Source organism: Gavialis gangeticus, unplaced genomic scaffold, assembly GCF_001723915.1.
Source record: "Gavialis gangeticus isolate Ggan-Ray unplaced genomic scaffold, GavGan_comp1, whole genome shotgun sequence".
In the NCBI taxonomy this organism is placed as follows: Eukaryota; Metazoa; Chordata; order Crocodylia; family Gavialidae; genus Gavialis; species Gavialis gangeticus.
Window position 1 is genome coordinate 19,397,501 of NW_017729031.1, and position 14,512 is coordinate 19,412,012.

At 40.8% G+C, this 14,512-nt stretch overlaps 1 protein-coding gene across 1 annotated transcript in view; it reads right to left on the reverse strand.

Annotated features, from left to right (window-relative positions):
• THSD7B (thrombospondin type 1 domain containing 7B) overlaps window positions 1-14,512 on the reverse strand; it is a 754,813-nt gene that overhangs the window by 50,717 nt on the left and 689,584 nt on the right. Inside the window, exons 17-18 of the mRNA XM_019522475.1 lie at window positions 3,868-4,009; window positions 1,039-1,154 (exon numbers count right to left, since the gene is read on the reverse strand). Coding sequence (XP_019378020.1) covers window positions 1,039-1,154; window positions 3,868-4,009 — 258 coding nt within the window. The remainder of the gene's footprint in view (window positions 1-1,038; window positions 1,155-3,867; window positions 4,010-14,512) is intronic.

Genomic DNA, 14,512 nt, shown 5'->3' on the forward strand with positions numbered 1-14,512 from the left:
CCTGCCATCCCTCTCTCCCCCACACACACAATATAGGAGATTAAGACTTTATTTTGAGCTATTATGCAATTGCCTCTATGTACACTACTAAAAAAACCATAAATGAGGACAAAAATTGTTTAAAAATAAAATGAAAATATGTTATATTTGATGCTTGATTTTTATAATATGATTTTTTTCTCTATAATTGATTAAAATTATATCTGCTAAATGATTTTGCATGTGCAACCCTTGACAACTCACCAAAATTTATCAAGTGGCCGTCCAGCCAAAATAATTGTCCACCCCGATGTAAACAATACTCATGTCATCATTTTCAGGGATTTTTTTTTCAAAGGTGCAGTAATAATGGATTACGTTTTAAGAAAATTTTACATCTCATAACTTCCCTGGTGCCTTGTTTACTGTAGGCTCCATTTTGCAAGCCCTTACTCATATGACTTCAATAGGACATAATTTTAGTCCAATTGTTCTCAAACTTTTTAGATTAAAGGAACCCCTCCTTAGACTTAAGGCACTCTTGAATAATGCCAGCCCTTTACTTTCACTCATTTTTCAATGTGGAAAAATAAAAGAGAAATTCTGTGGCTGCAAAGAACTCAAAAAGACCATAACAGGCAAGGATTTTCTGAGACCGGATTCCTATTTGAAATCTGGATTTATGTGAATCCTGTGTTGATTTTTGCACACAAAGCGCTACTATTGTGTGGCACTCCATGCAGCCTTAAAAGGATCTCACAGTAGCACAATATGCAAATATGCAAACATTACCCTATCACTGAAATCCAACTTTAGAGTAGCAAAAAGAAGCCATACATTCAATCAGCATACATTATCATTTTTGGACTCTTATTTTCTGGTCCCCCCCCTTTTTTTTAACCACTTCCAAAATCCAGGATTGATCATCACAAACTTCCATGACTTGCAGATGTTAAATGTAGACCTCCAAAGGCAGCTTTGTCAGAGGACTGTAATTTTCCATAACCAATGCATACATTAATCTTTAACAGATTTCTCTACTGCATTTGTAAACTTCACCTGGTCACAGTAGTTTATATGCACTGTTTTTCCATCACTGCGCACACAGCTCAAAAGGTGGCTCCTAATCCCTTGTCCACAGGTTGCATTTTCACTTAGTTGACATGTACTCCAGTCTAAAAATACACAATAATTATATTTATTAAAGCAAACAACCACTGCACTTCATTTTACCTCAGTTTACGCCATGATGTGGTTATCATCATTTAATGTGGAGCTTTAGGATTGTGAGCTCATATGAGAAACAAAACAGATAAAAAAGTATAAACGTTCTAAAATGTTCTAAAAAGTAAGTCTCAGATATCCATTAACAAAAGCAGTACATCAGAGTATGTAGAAAACTGCTGAATGCTGATAAAGTATATCTTTAAAAAACAGTTGGCACATTTACAAGGCCATATTATTAGCCTGAAGTAAAATTTCAGTTTGATAAAGTGGCCATAGAAGTTTCTCAAGTGCAACTCCATTTTAAGCTATTTGTTGTCTCAAAGTAATGCTCAGCATTATCTCAAACAGAGCTCTGTCTTAAGTGGAAGTGATATTTCCATTCTCCCTTGTATGTTTCCTTATTCAGAATAATGTTTAACATTTACCTGACCTACTATGAGCTTTGAAGCGCCTTTTTTATATCAAAGAAGAAATTGAAAGAAAAAATATATATTATGCTGTCCTTGCTACCAATAAAAATGAAGAATAATAAAGTATTGTTATTTGAAAAATGACTATAAAAGAGGTACCATGATGCTGCATGTTTGTCTACCGGTAGCTTTCATTTCAAATACGCTTAAGTTATATTTCAAAATATCTTTTTTTCCTAACTGTCACTCCTGAAAACTGAAACACAGATCTAAAAGTGAAGCTGAGTTGTGTGGGTTTTGTTTTTTGTATATATATAAGCACTAGCGGAGATGGTTAAAAAGAGGACCTTTTTTTCCCCTGTTTCTCCTTTTTTTATTTTGGAATTTTCCAACCAACTCCAGTCATTTGTAAATAAGTTTCTAAATGCATTTTGCCTTCATGTGTATCTATGCAACCCATATTGTTTTCAGATTTTACCATTGCTTTCACCTGGGTACTATCCTCTTCAATAGGATTGTCCAGCTATAACATTTCCTTGTAACTAGAATTTTGTAAACAATTCACTTTTAAATAATTCTCGTGCAAGAACAGATTCCATCCCATTCTTGTTAATTTATAGTGCAGCTGCAGCGATAGCTCAAGTAGTAAACTCTCATCTTGAGCCCCAGCATGCCTGCTTCATCCAGTGGCGGGCATGGTGAACAGGCCGGCAGCAGTATCTACAGTGCCAGTAGCAGCCAGCAGGAGCCATTGCTGCTGAGGCTGCCAGGAAGCAAGTCCAACCACCGTGCCACCCCAGCCTTGCTGCACACCCAAGGGATAAAATCCATTGGCAGGCCTTTTTTTTTAAGTAAAATGTTTTGTGTTCCACGGCAAATCAGCCAAATCAATTCCAAATCCATGAGTCATTCAAAAACCACATGTTGGCCCTACTACTGGCAAACATCCTCCACCCCCACCTGGGGCTTCAGATGCTTTCTAATCACTTGGTTGGCATCCTATGTGCAGGCCCAAGCTCGGAGGTTTGGGGTCCTGATGCCCCCGAGTTTTGCTTGCCCTCAGCCATATGGCTGCAAGAGCAAGCTAGGGAGGAGTCTTCCATGTTCATAAAGTGGGCAAAAGCCAAGATCTTCCCACTGGAAATGAAAGTGGGAGGTTAACTATACATTACTTCTGCAAATACTACCTCATGTCAAGAAAGTGGTCATCCCCAGTGACCAGGAAAATCACATTAGTGATCACGGTATTTCCCTTGCTAAGTATGGCCTGTATTTCGCTCACCCCTGCTTTAACACACAGGTCATTGAGCAGGGCCCCAGCAGTCGACAGCATTGCCAGCTATGGTAACCCCATAGCTTGGCACTGCTAAGTATGTATGCGTATTCCAGAGACCCCCCTGCAAAGGAGCCACATGCTAATTAGACCCCAGTAATGACCGGAACTGGGTGTTCTTGCCATGAGTCCTGAGATGCTCCAAAAATTTATAAGCAAATGAGACATGGGGCAACCTGGTCCTGCTCCCCCCCGGGGGGGGGGGAGGGGCAGAGCCACACTAATCATGTGACAGGCTGAGGGCGGGGGGGGGCAGAAGGATTCTGGGTGAACTATTAGGGGCCTCATTTCATGGTGTTTGCCAGGCATTTAAGGCTGGTGAAAAAACAGGAATAAGTGGAAATAGGAAAGAAGGACATAGCTCAGCTGTGGGAACGAACAGGAAGTCAAAATATATGCTCATCATGACTTGGAAAAAAAGTCAGCAGTGGGGGGACTGTGTTTAATGGGCATTACCATATATCTGACTCAGATGGGCTGTATTAATTTATCCTTGTGAGAGGCTCCTATCAGCATGTTTGTCCAATGTAGCACATGTATATTATAGCCATGCTCACTGTTGGCTGCATTTAATCAACTTCGTAGTTAGTTTCAATTGCTGAGCATGTGCTGCTTTTAATACCGGCAGATAGACCGGTATTATGAGTTTTCCATGTACGTGAATGGAAGATGAGGGGCTTTTCCTCCTGTGCTGACTGGGGAAAAAAAACCCTCATCTTGTATTTGAGTAAATACACCCAAAGAGCAGATTTGCAGAGTGGTAGAGTGTTATAGGCAAAGCCATATTTAAGACTAGAACCGCAGTTTAATATCGTACCTTAAGTTGTCATGTCTCTTCAGACTTTGTAAATGTATAGTAAAAAGTGCACGAGAAAGATTACTCTTTCCACTTGTTGGGTGAATCACAGTTATGCTTACCTGTCAGATTGTACTGATACTGGAAGCAATTTTGATTGAGAACACAAGGTTGCATTTGTGAATCTTCTGGGCAAGTCTTGGCATTTGAAGGAGACCTTAACACATGGCGAACACGTGTTTGCATAATATTGGGATCACATACCTAGATTTTTTTAAAAATTGCAAAGTAGAAATAGATCTCAGTGAATATTACAGATACCAATTACCTGTGATACATATACATATTATATTGTTATATGGTTATTCCTACATCAGACCACAGATTATATTATTTCCTTCCTGTTATTTAAGACAGTTTAAATATTTTCAATAATTAACCTGTTTCAAAGGCATCATTAACATTTAACACATCTTTATCCTAATACTACCAAGCCTGACATCTACTATACTCTATTTTGAAACATCATTTCTTTAACAGATATATCCTATTGCTACTTAAGAGTAGGATAATGGGTTAAGGCAGATAGCAAACAAAAAATTGAGAAGTCTTTTGTTGCGACTCCTCTATGATTTCCCAAGCAAAACCTTGTAGCAGTAAATATGGATAAAAAATTAATTGCATCAAGTATTTTAGGATCCTTTATGTTGTAACTCAGTTAAAAGTGTGCTTCAGTTCCATGAGTGATCAAGGTGTCTGTCTGAGACACAAGACTTCACTGAGTGACACTTACCTCAGATGATTAATGCTTAAGCTCTTTTTATTCACGACTCAGAATTGATCATTATTCTTCAGCCGACACTTATTCGTAACTTAAAGACCCCAACAGAAACAGATAGCATCATCTGGAAAAAACCCTTTACTACAAGGACCACATGAAACACGATCAAAGAATAATGTCATGACTGTAACCGAGCTGCAACTTGGGAACATTCTGAAGATTTAAAGCTTATATTTTCAGCCATGCAGCAATGGTAGAAATTACAACAGACCATTCTTTTATACTATATTTGCTACTACACATACTGGTTATGACATTGTAGGCCATACAGGACCACTTTTTCAACAGCAGCTGATACATTAAGTAAATACATATGTGTCCATGCAAATTTAAATACACTTAAGCAAATAGTACATGCTCTTACAAGTCCATGTTAGCATCTCTGTATTTGACTTTCCGTCCTAAAGTATGTGTACAATCTAACGGGTATATTTTTTAAAAAGTATCCCCCTCCTCTCTCACAAAATTCTATTTTGTACCATTCCCCTGTTCTCTCCTCACCTCACCTGAGGCAGAAGCCTCTACTCCAACTAGCTCCAAAGCATTGCAGATGTATAGCCTTTGACAAAGTAGATAGAAGTGTCATGGTTTTATGGATGGAGGTTCATAATACCACTTCTCCTTATACCAGGGTAAACATTTTTGTGTTCTAAGTGTCATAAAGGGCTGGAGGACCTCTACATGTTTTCTAAGCATCCCTCTACATAGGACACAGACCAATGGCTTGAAGTGGCAACAAAATAGATTTATACTGGATATCAGGAAATTCCTCTTCATCGTTAGAACAGTGAAGCAGTAGAACAGGCTGCCTAGGGAAGCTTGTGGACTTTCCATCACTGGAGGTGTTCATGAAGAGGTTGGACAACCACTAGTCAGGGATATGCCTTTGTTCTACTATGGCAATTTCCCATGCTTAGAGACCGCTCCCAGAGGGTGATAATTGATGGGATAGCCTCATCCTAGAGAGCTGTCTCCAGCGGCGTCCCCCAGGAATTGGTGCTTGGACCCATGCTTTTTCATATATTCATTAATGATTTGGATGAGGGGGTGCAAAGCTCAATGATTGTTTGTGGATGATACCAAGCTGTGGGGAAACATGGGCACTTTGGAGGTTAGGGTCAGGATGCAGGATGACCTTGACAGGCTAGACTCATGGGCGGAATGGAATCAGCTGAGATTTAACAGGGATAAGTGCAAAGGCCTTCATCTTGGTAGGAAGAACCATCACCACAACTACATGATGGGTGGTGGTCCACTGGCTGGGACAGCTTCTGAACGTCACCTGGGGGTCATGACCAACTGGAAGGTGAATATCAGCCAACAGTGCGATGAGGTTGCCAGAAAGGCAAAAAGAACTCTGGCATGCATCAGCCAATGTGTGGGGCCACGGCAGGGGACTGGACTTGATGATCTTACCGGTCTCTTCTGGTTCTATGATTCTGGGCTATGCTGGTTGCCACATGGGACTGGGAGGGAATCCTGCCTCTCATTCCCTACCCATTTCTGCTATGTGTCTCAGAAGGTTTTTTTCTTTAAGCCTTCCTCCGAGGCACTGGGTGTTGGCTGCAGCCAAGCTAGGAATTTTGACTGGAGCGTGCCAGTGCTCCTGCTGGGACTTAAACCATATTTGGAATCAGGAAGGCATTTCACCTCATGGTCAGATTTGGAAGAGATGTGGGGTTTCTGTCTTCCTCTGCAGTGGGAGGCATGACCCTCTACCTAGGATCCCTTGAGCATATATTAAAATTTTACAGAAGTAAGACATTGGCTCTCATGTCCCCCTTGTTTATCTGTGGCAGGTTAGGATGTTATGTCTGGTGTTGTTTCAAGATTGATGGTAATTTTACTGGGAGATTAGATTATGGATCTGTATAGGATGGTTTGGCCAGGGATGATCTTGCCTCAGGCAGGGGTTTGGACTAGATGACCAATGGAGGTCCCTTCCGGCCCTATTTCTCTATGATTCTGCGTCTCTGTGATTTGAACACTGGAGTGGAAAGCTCCCTCTGACCTCTGCCTGGGAGAAGGTTGGTCATAACATCCTGCTTCTCTCTTCAACTTATCTCCATATTGGAAACATCAACTAGATCAGTGCATTTTTTAACCTTTTAAAATGCCAGTCAGAAAATTCAGCTGGGGCCTTCTTCTAAAACACAAAAATACAACAGAGCAAGTACACTTAATGGCACCACCAATATTACAAATGCAGTCACTATAGACTTTGTTCAAGGCCAGCTGCTCACACACCAACACAGCACTACTATGGTGGGAAAAATTCGTCACTTAAGTAAACAGAAGTTCTATTTTTTTAAGTCCCTGAAGAACTTGTGAAGGCTAATTATAAGCAAAGATAGGTTTGCCTTCCTACAACAATTACTCATGAGAGTAATAGCCCTGAAGCTAATGCAACTGTTTAGATGCATACAAACTATCTATAGAAGTAAAGAATCAGGAACAGGCCATAAAAAATAGGGTCTTAAAGAAAAGGTTTTGGTCAGACTGAAGTAAATAGACCTTTTGCTGCTACTGATTAAAAGAAAACTGACACACAGTAAATGGAGCCAGTGGATCCTATTACTAAATCTTGGAACAAGACCTGTATTAAATATATGCAGTACAATCAATTGAACAAATTGTTCACGAGCATATTTAATTCAGGAAAATTCCTCATGAGTATTAATGTCCGCTTAAAGCAAGAACAATAAAGACACCAACAAAACACTCTGAGCTGAGAGGGAAAATATAAAAATGTGTTCTTTTTCATAAATGCTTGGGAATCTCAAATAATAGATTTTGATATATTAGCTCCAAAATTAAAAACTCATCAAAAGTTTAAAAAACACAGCCATATTGCCTTGCAACCGCCTATACTACTGAACCCAGTGTGGGAGAAAATATAATTAATTCTCCTATTATGAATAATAAAAAAGAAATTTCTTGCCATTAAAAAACAAATACAGATCTCAATTAGGCTACTGTAAATCTGGAAGTAGCTTCACTAACATTAGCAGAAATTTTCCTAATATATCCCAAAGGAAACAAGAGACAAATCTGACTCTGATTTGTTACTGATTTGTCAGTGACTAGTCTCCATATGTTTATGTTGTATTAGGGGAATGTCATTATTATCTTAGAGTTATAGGTCTCCATGCCAAATAATTTTACATAGTAATCTTAATGAACTATCCACTGTTAACCAGAGGATGGTCATCTAGTAATCTAAAATAAGCAATTATTCTTAATTATTTGAAAACTAATCCCATGCTAAGTATTTACCAACAGTTTATTACCTTTCCTGCAATTAATTTAATTGTTTGTCCTCACAGGGAAGAATAATAACTTAAATGATTTGCCAATAAAAATCAAAGAGGGTATCTCATTAGAAGCTCCTAATTAGTGTGCTTATATATTCCAGTTCAGAAATCAATGAAGGTGCTGAAAGAAGCAGAAATGTGCAGGCTCTGAAATGCCTACTTTCAGTGTCCTTCAACCTGAGAACTTATAATCAGAAAAATTTTGGAAGTAATAGTAGGTACTTTCCTTTTTTCATGAATGCATCCTGTTGTGTCGTATTATAGGATGTTAACATAGCTCATCCCAGAACATTGTACAGACTGTTATATTGAAACAAATTTACTGAAAAGCTGGGCTATTTTCACTCTCAACTATCTTCTTAGCCACAGCAGGTAGTAGGACAGCCATGATTCAAACAGGTCACAGAACATCCTCCATTTACCTGTGTTAAAATAATAAGTATTTTACTGCCACTCTTGAAGCTGTCATTTTGATCAGCACAACTGATGAGCCATGTTGTTTGGAAACAAGAATATAAATGGTAAACCGAATATGTTAGTTATATTTGAATAATAAAAGAATTTGGAAGGCAAAGTGTTCAGCTGATTATTCTGAGTCCATGGGAAACATACACAAATTTAAAGAAAGAAAACTGTAACTAATACCCTGTAATACTATTTGTTGAATTTCCCTTTACATAAGTTGAAAAGTCAATTTAGTGTTATAATTGATTTTCTGGCCTTACTCTTTCAAGTTATCTAAATAAAAAATTGAGGCAAGTATATGTGAGACTAAGTAAACAGCAGGAGAGGGTGACGTGCAAAGAAAAAGATTAAAGCTAAAATTTTCAAAGAAGCTGAAAGGAGATGAGTACCCATCTCTGCTGGAATAGTAATGGGATTTGGGTGCATAAAATTCTAGACAGAAAGAATGAAAAATATTACTGTTAAATTAAACAAGTAAGGAGTACCTGAATAATATGCAAATAGTTAAGGAGTATAAGTAGTAAACACTGGGTTCATCTACACATTCATTAATGTACAGTAGTTAGTGCACATTTAATTTAGTACTTGCTTAATGAAGTACTGACTAAATGCTCAGTAACTCATGCTACTGTGCAGTAGCACTTATGCATATTATTTTTTTGTGATGTTGACTGCATAATAGCCTAAAACTACTGTGCAGTAGTGTATTAGCACGATTTTTCCCTGACTCACTGCTGCACAGTAGTATTAAGCTACTGTGCATTAAGCATCTCAAGTAGATGCACCAACTAAGTAGGAAGAGGCATTAGGATGGTATAAATGAGGAAGGAAGGGGGAAAAACAAATAAATTGCACATCACAAAGATGATCCTAATTCTAATATTATAAAAGCCTAAGTCTGTCCGTCTGTCTGTAACACTTTATTCACACTCTCATTGGCTGACAGAAATAACCAGAGTGCTCCAAGCATGGGTGAGTGCTGCCATGACTCTGAAGCCATGCCAAGGACCAGACAGAGGGTGGGGAGCTGCTGGCCTCGGCTCCCCCACTCCGCTCCCTGCAAGAGGCAGAAGAGCAGCAGCATGGGGCGTTAGGTGGCGGCACTCCATCCCAGCCCTCTCCCTTCTCTATCCCCTGTCATTTTTGATGGGCAATTGCCTAGTAAGATAGAAATAGCATAATCAAACTCATATCCATCATGGAATCTGCCAGTACATGACACTGTCTGGTACTAGAAAAGCTTATCTGTGGAAAAGCATAACTCTTGGATGGAATGGATTTTCTACAGAGATTTGGAGCAGGGTTGAAGACAGCTGAAGGAAATACATAAAAGGGAAACTGTTGGAAGATCACAAAGATCAGTAAGATTATGTTGAAGAGAATGGCAGGAAATATCTGGGAGACATAGAAGGAAGTTGAAAGGCAAGTTTGCATAGGGCCGTAAAGGTGAAGATGAGCTTAAGTTTCATCTTGTGAAAGACAGAAACAAGAGAAACATTACATATGGATTCGAGATGACATGGCTGAATAAGTCAGAAAGAACTTCCATAGCAATTTTTAGACAGTCTTGTAGGCCGCATCCATACGACATGGATGTTTGGTTCCCCAAGGACAACTAGCAACAGGACACCTTGTGCCGCTGTTAGTTGTCCCTGTTAGTTGTTCCTGAGGAATACCTGCGCCATGCGCCCTTTGGCATCCAGCAGGTTACCCTGGGTGGGGTAGGGCAGGCTGGGACCAGCAGCCTTACCTGGAGTCCTGGGGGGCTGCAGCTGTGGCAACCCTGCCAATCAAAGCTTGGCCCACAGCCAGAGCATGGCTCCAGTTTTGAGTAGCGCACACTGTTCCTGTATGCACCGCTCCACTTTTGGTTTTTTGCGCAGGTTTTTTGACCCCTGGACTGCTCCCTTGCAGCTCAGAGAACTGCTGAATGTGTGGTATATGGCACTGCACATGTCTGCAGCACCACATACCATGTGGCTGCACTAATCTGAACACGGCCACAGAGGGAAAGTAGGAAGTCAAGCAGTGTACTGTTAAGAGTAAGTAAGGTGAGTGATGAGCAAGAAAATGACAAAGATTTGAACAGTTCACTGAGCAGGCCAAGTTCTGAGCAACATTATAAATAAAGATAGGGCAGGCTAGCACTTACAGAATGACTCATTTAAAGAGGCATATGATTTTGTAAACAACAGCCTACTTTGTCAGATACGTAGTCCAATAAAGTATACCATTGCCTGCAAAAATGTATGCCCATGAATGAGTTAGTTTCTCTGGTGCTGCCTGCTCTGCCTTCTCTCTAACTTCATACTAAGGTACCTAACTACCTCTCTTTATAAATGAAGAAAACAACAAGTCTGACTACCAGATGGTCTTCCTTAGGAAATCTCAGACTTCTCATTGACACTAAATGAGTAATATAGAGACACAGAATGGGAAGGTGTCTTTTGGGTCATCAAGTCCAGTCCTCTTCTTTCACAGGCAGTTGTTAAACCAAAGAATCCCCCAAATGCCCACTTCAAATCCTCAGGGCCCCTCTAGATATTATTTTTGTTGTGCTACAGTAGGGGCAGCAAGGGCTAAGCAAGGGGTTTCTGCCCCCTGGTCAGTCCTAGCCACAGCTGCTGGGCAGCATCAGGGCAAATCTCCCTGGGCATGTGTACACATTCATTAATGTACCGTAATTATGGTGAATTAAGGTTAGTACCTTTAATGACGGGTACTAAGTTAATGAGCCATAACTGGCCCTACTGTGCATTAGTGCAAATAAATCCTTTTTTAGTGACTTTAATGCACATTAGACTAAATCTACTGTGAATTAATGCGGGCTTTGCCTGCCATGTTAATGCACAGTAGAATTAGTCTTCTGCTTATTAAGCATCTTGTGTAGATGTGCCCCCTGACAGCTTGCCACGAGGTAAGCCATCAGGGATCTTGCTACTCTCCCCACCTCTCTATCACTTGATAACAGGGGGTGCATCTACATGTGTAATTAATGGGCCCTGAATTTTCTGCACAGAAATTTCAGACACATTAAGCTGGGGCCCTGCACACATCTGAATGTGCACCCATTGGGAGCAAATTTACTTCCCATGGAAGCAGTTCAGTCAAGGGCAGCTCCTGCCCTGCTCTGCTCCCATGCAGCAGCCAGGGGGAGCTCCAGGCTCCACCAGAGTGGCCGGGGGCATGGGTCCCAATCTCCGTGTGCTGGGGAGAGTTATCCTTGCTGCTGGGCACCTGCCTCCCAGCCACATGGAGAATGAGACAGGTCCTGATCTCTAAGTGGCTGGAAGACAGCATCCTGCTGAGTCAGACAGCTCTTCCTTCCCCCTGTGGCCCCCTGCTACCTAGGCTAACCAGGAGCAACTTGCTCCCAGTCAGTATCTACAAGTACACTTCAGCACATTAGTTTAATGCACTGATTTCTAGTACCTGTATTTACAGGTACTATAAAATGGCACATTAGACTGATCTACTACGCAGTATCTGCTGTGCACGTGTAGGCAGTGATGTATTACTGCACATTAGAACAGTCTAATGCACAGTAAGCATCTTATGTAGATGCATCCAGTGTCTCCTTCTCCCTGGTGAAGGGTCTAAAGTAGCATGCTGGGTGTTCAAATTAACACATGATGCATAGCTACAACATAGTAGCTCTACATTTAATGAGGAACTTCTTTGTGACAAATTCACACTTTTATCACACAATAAAACCTCCTTGGCTAAACAGGGAAATCCAGGGGATCCTAAGAGCAAAAAAGAAGGCAAACAGGTGGAATCGGGGGAAGCTATCAAGGAGAAGTATACCAACTTAGCCTGCACTTGTAGGGAGGCAGTTAGAAAAGCCAAAGCAACTACAGAGCTGAGGCTGGCAACACAAATTAAAGACAACAAAAAGTCTTTTTTTTAGGTATGTAGGGAGTAAAAGGAAGGTGCAGGGCAGCATAGGACCCCTACAGAACAAGAAGGAGCAATTAGTGACAGACAGGGGGGATAAGGCTGAGCTATTCAATGAATTTTTTGGTTCAGTGTTCCTGAACAGGGTTCAAGATAAGTCTCCTAATGGGTTCTTAGACAGGCATCAGAGGGACGCCAGCCCACCAACTGTCAACACTGACTTGGTGCAGAGTCATTTGTACGGACTGAATGTGTTCAAGGCAGCAGACCCAGATGAGCTCCATCCGAGGGTAATGAAGGAATTGTCCAGTGTTATAGCAGAACCACTGGTACGGCTGTTTGAGTGCTTGTGGTGCTCGGATTGGGTCCTGGAAGCCTGGAAAAGCACCAACGTGGTCCCTATTTTCAAGAAAGGGAGGAAGGAGGATCCAAGTAATTAGAGTCCAATCAGGCTCACCTCCATCCTTGGAAAGGTGTTTGAAAAGATTATGAAGGATAATGTTTGTGGGAGTCCAGTGGGAAAAATAATGCAGCAGGGAAACCATCATGGATTCCTAGCAGGTAGAGCATGCCTGACCAATCTGGTTTCATTTTATGACAGGGTCACAAAATGCTTAGATGCAGGAGTAGAGGTGGATGTCATTTTCTTGGATTTTAGGAAGGCTTTTGATATGGTATCTCATCCCATTCTCATAAATAAATTAAGAGGCTGTGACATAGATGTTTACACAGTCCAGTGGGTGGCAAATTCGCTTAGTGGTCACACCCAGAGCGTGGTAGTGGATGGGTCGGTATTGACCTGGAAGGATGTGGGCAGTGGGGTTCCATGGCGTTTGGTCCTTGGACCTGTACTCTTTAATATCTTTGTCAGTGACTTGGATGTGGGTGTGAAGTGTACTCTGTAAAATGCCGTAAGTAGAAGCAGGGGAGAGAAATACATTGCCAGTGCCCCTTACTAGGAAATACCTGCAGACCTATTCTGGGAATGGACCCAACAAGTATCTTTTATCTCTAATGTATCTGAAACCAGATTTTATACAAAGGACTTAATGATATTCAACTACATATTACAAAGTTTCTTCATATCTGACCAATTTCATTCCATTAAATAGATGCTATAATTGAATTTGTTTTCAAAGACTTTGTTTCCTCTCTGACTGCTCTAGTAATAACTATTATTTTCTTTGATCAAAGATTAAGCTTTTCTTCACTAGTTAAGCAAGATGATTATCTCTCAAGAAGCTAGTTACAGTTGGTTCGCGGCCTGTGTGAGCTCACATTTCTTGTAAAGTATAGAGAAAAAATGTATCATTTGAATCCCCACTGTAATTTGCATGAAATTTTTATTGGTAAATATAAGCTTCTTCCTACACAATGGCTTTTTATGTTATGTGGCTGGTGCGAGCACAAGATGAAGGGTAAGAACAAGAGAAAGGATGTAACTACAACCACAATAAGAGAGCCTATAGGCAGGAATTGAAAGTATGGGAAATAAAATATATTATTAAAGAATTCAGGGGAATCAAGAGGAGTTGGGATCTGAATTCTAAAGTGTGCCTTTGAATCCCCCTAAATATGCATTTATTTGTAACTTCTGGTTACCTTCCCATTAATTCTTGCACAATAATATATTATGGAAGCAAAATTATTTACAAGTGAAAATTGAGCCTACAAAACTTGAGACTGCGTTGGGGACAAACTGAAAACCTTCCATAAGCTGCAGTGACCTGCCTTCTGATGGGGGTGGGTTCCCAGAAGCACATAATTCCAGTGCTCCAGAAATGACATGGTGTAGTTCCCACTAGGTTTTTTGGGTGCAATTCAAGTTGTCAGTTTTGATCTATAAAGTCCTAATCAATTTGGGCCCAACATGCCTAAGGTACCATCTTCTTCTTTATACTCTATTGTCATCCTTAAGGTCAGCCAAGAGGAACCTGCAAGTATCATCTATATTCCAAGTGTGCTTGGCAAAAATATGTGGGAGGTTATTCTCAGTAGTCACCTGTGACAGAGTGCCAAAGTCTGCTGTTACTTTAAGGGTGAAAGAGTAGCAGAGAGAGCCATAGGCGAGAAAAGGTGTCTAATATGAGCCACTAGGGCACAGGCACTGGGGGAGTTACCCGAGGAAAGTACTTACCATATAACTATATAGGTTGCAGTAGCACCATGGACTACACTCTTGCATAGGAACTAGTGGTGGGGGGGGGGGGGGAAAGGGGGGCCGGGGCCCCCCCCCCCCCCCATGGGGGG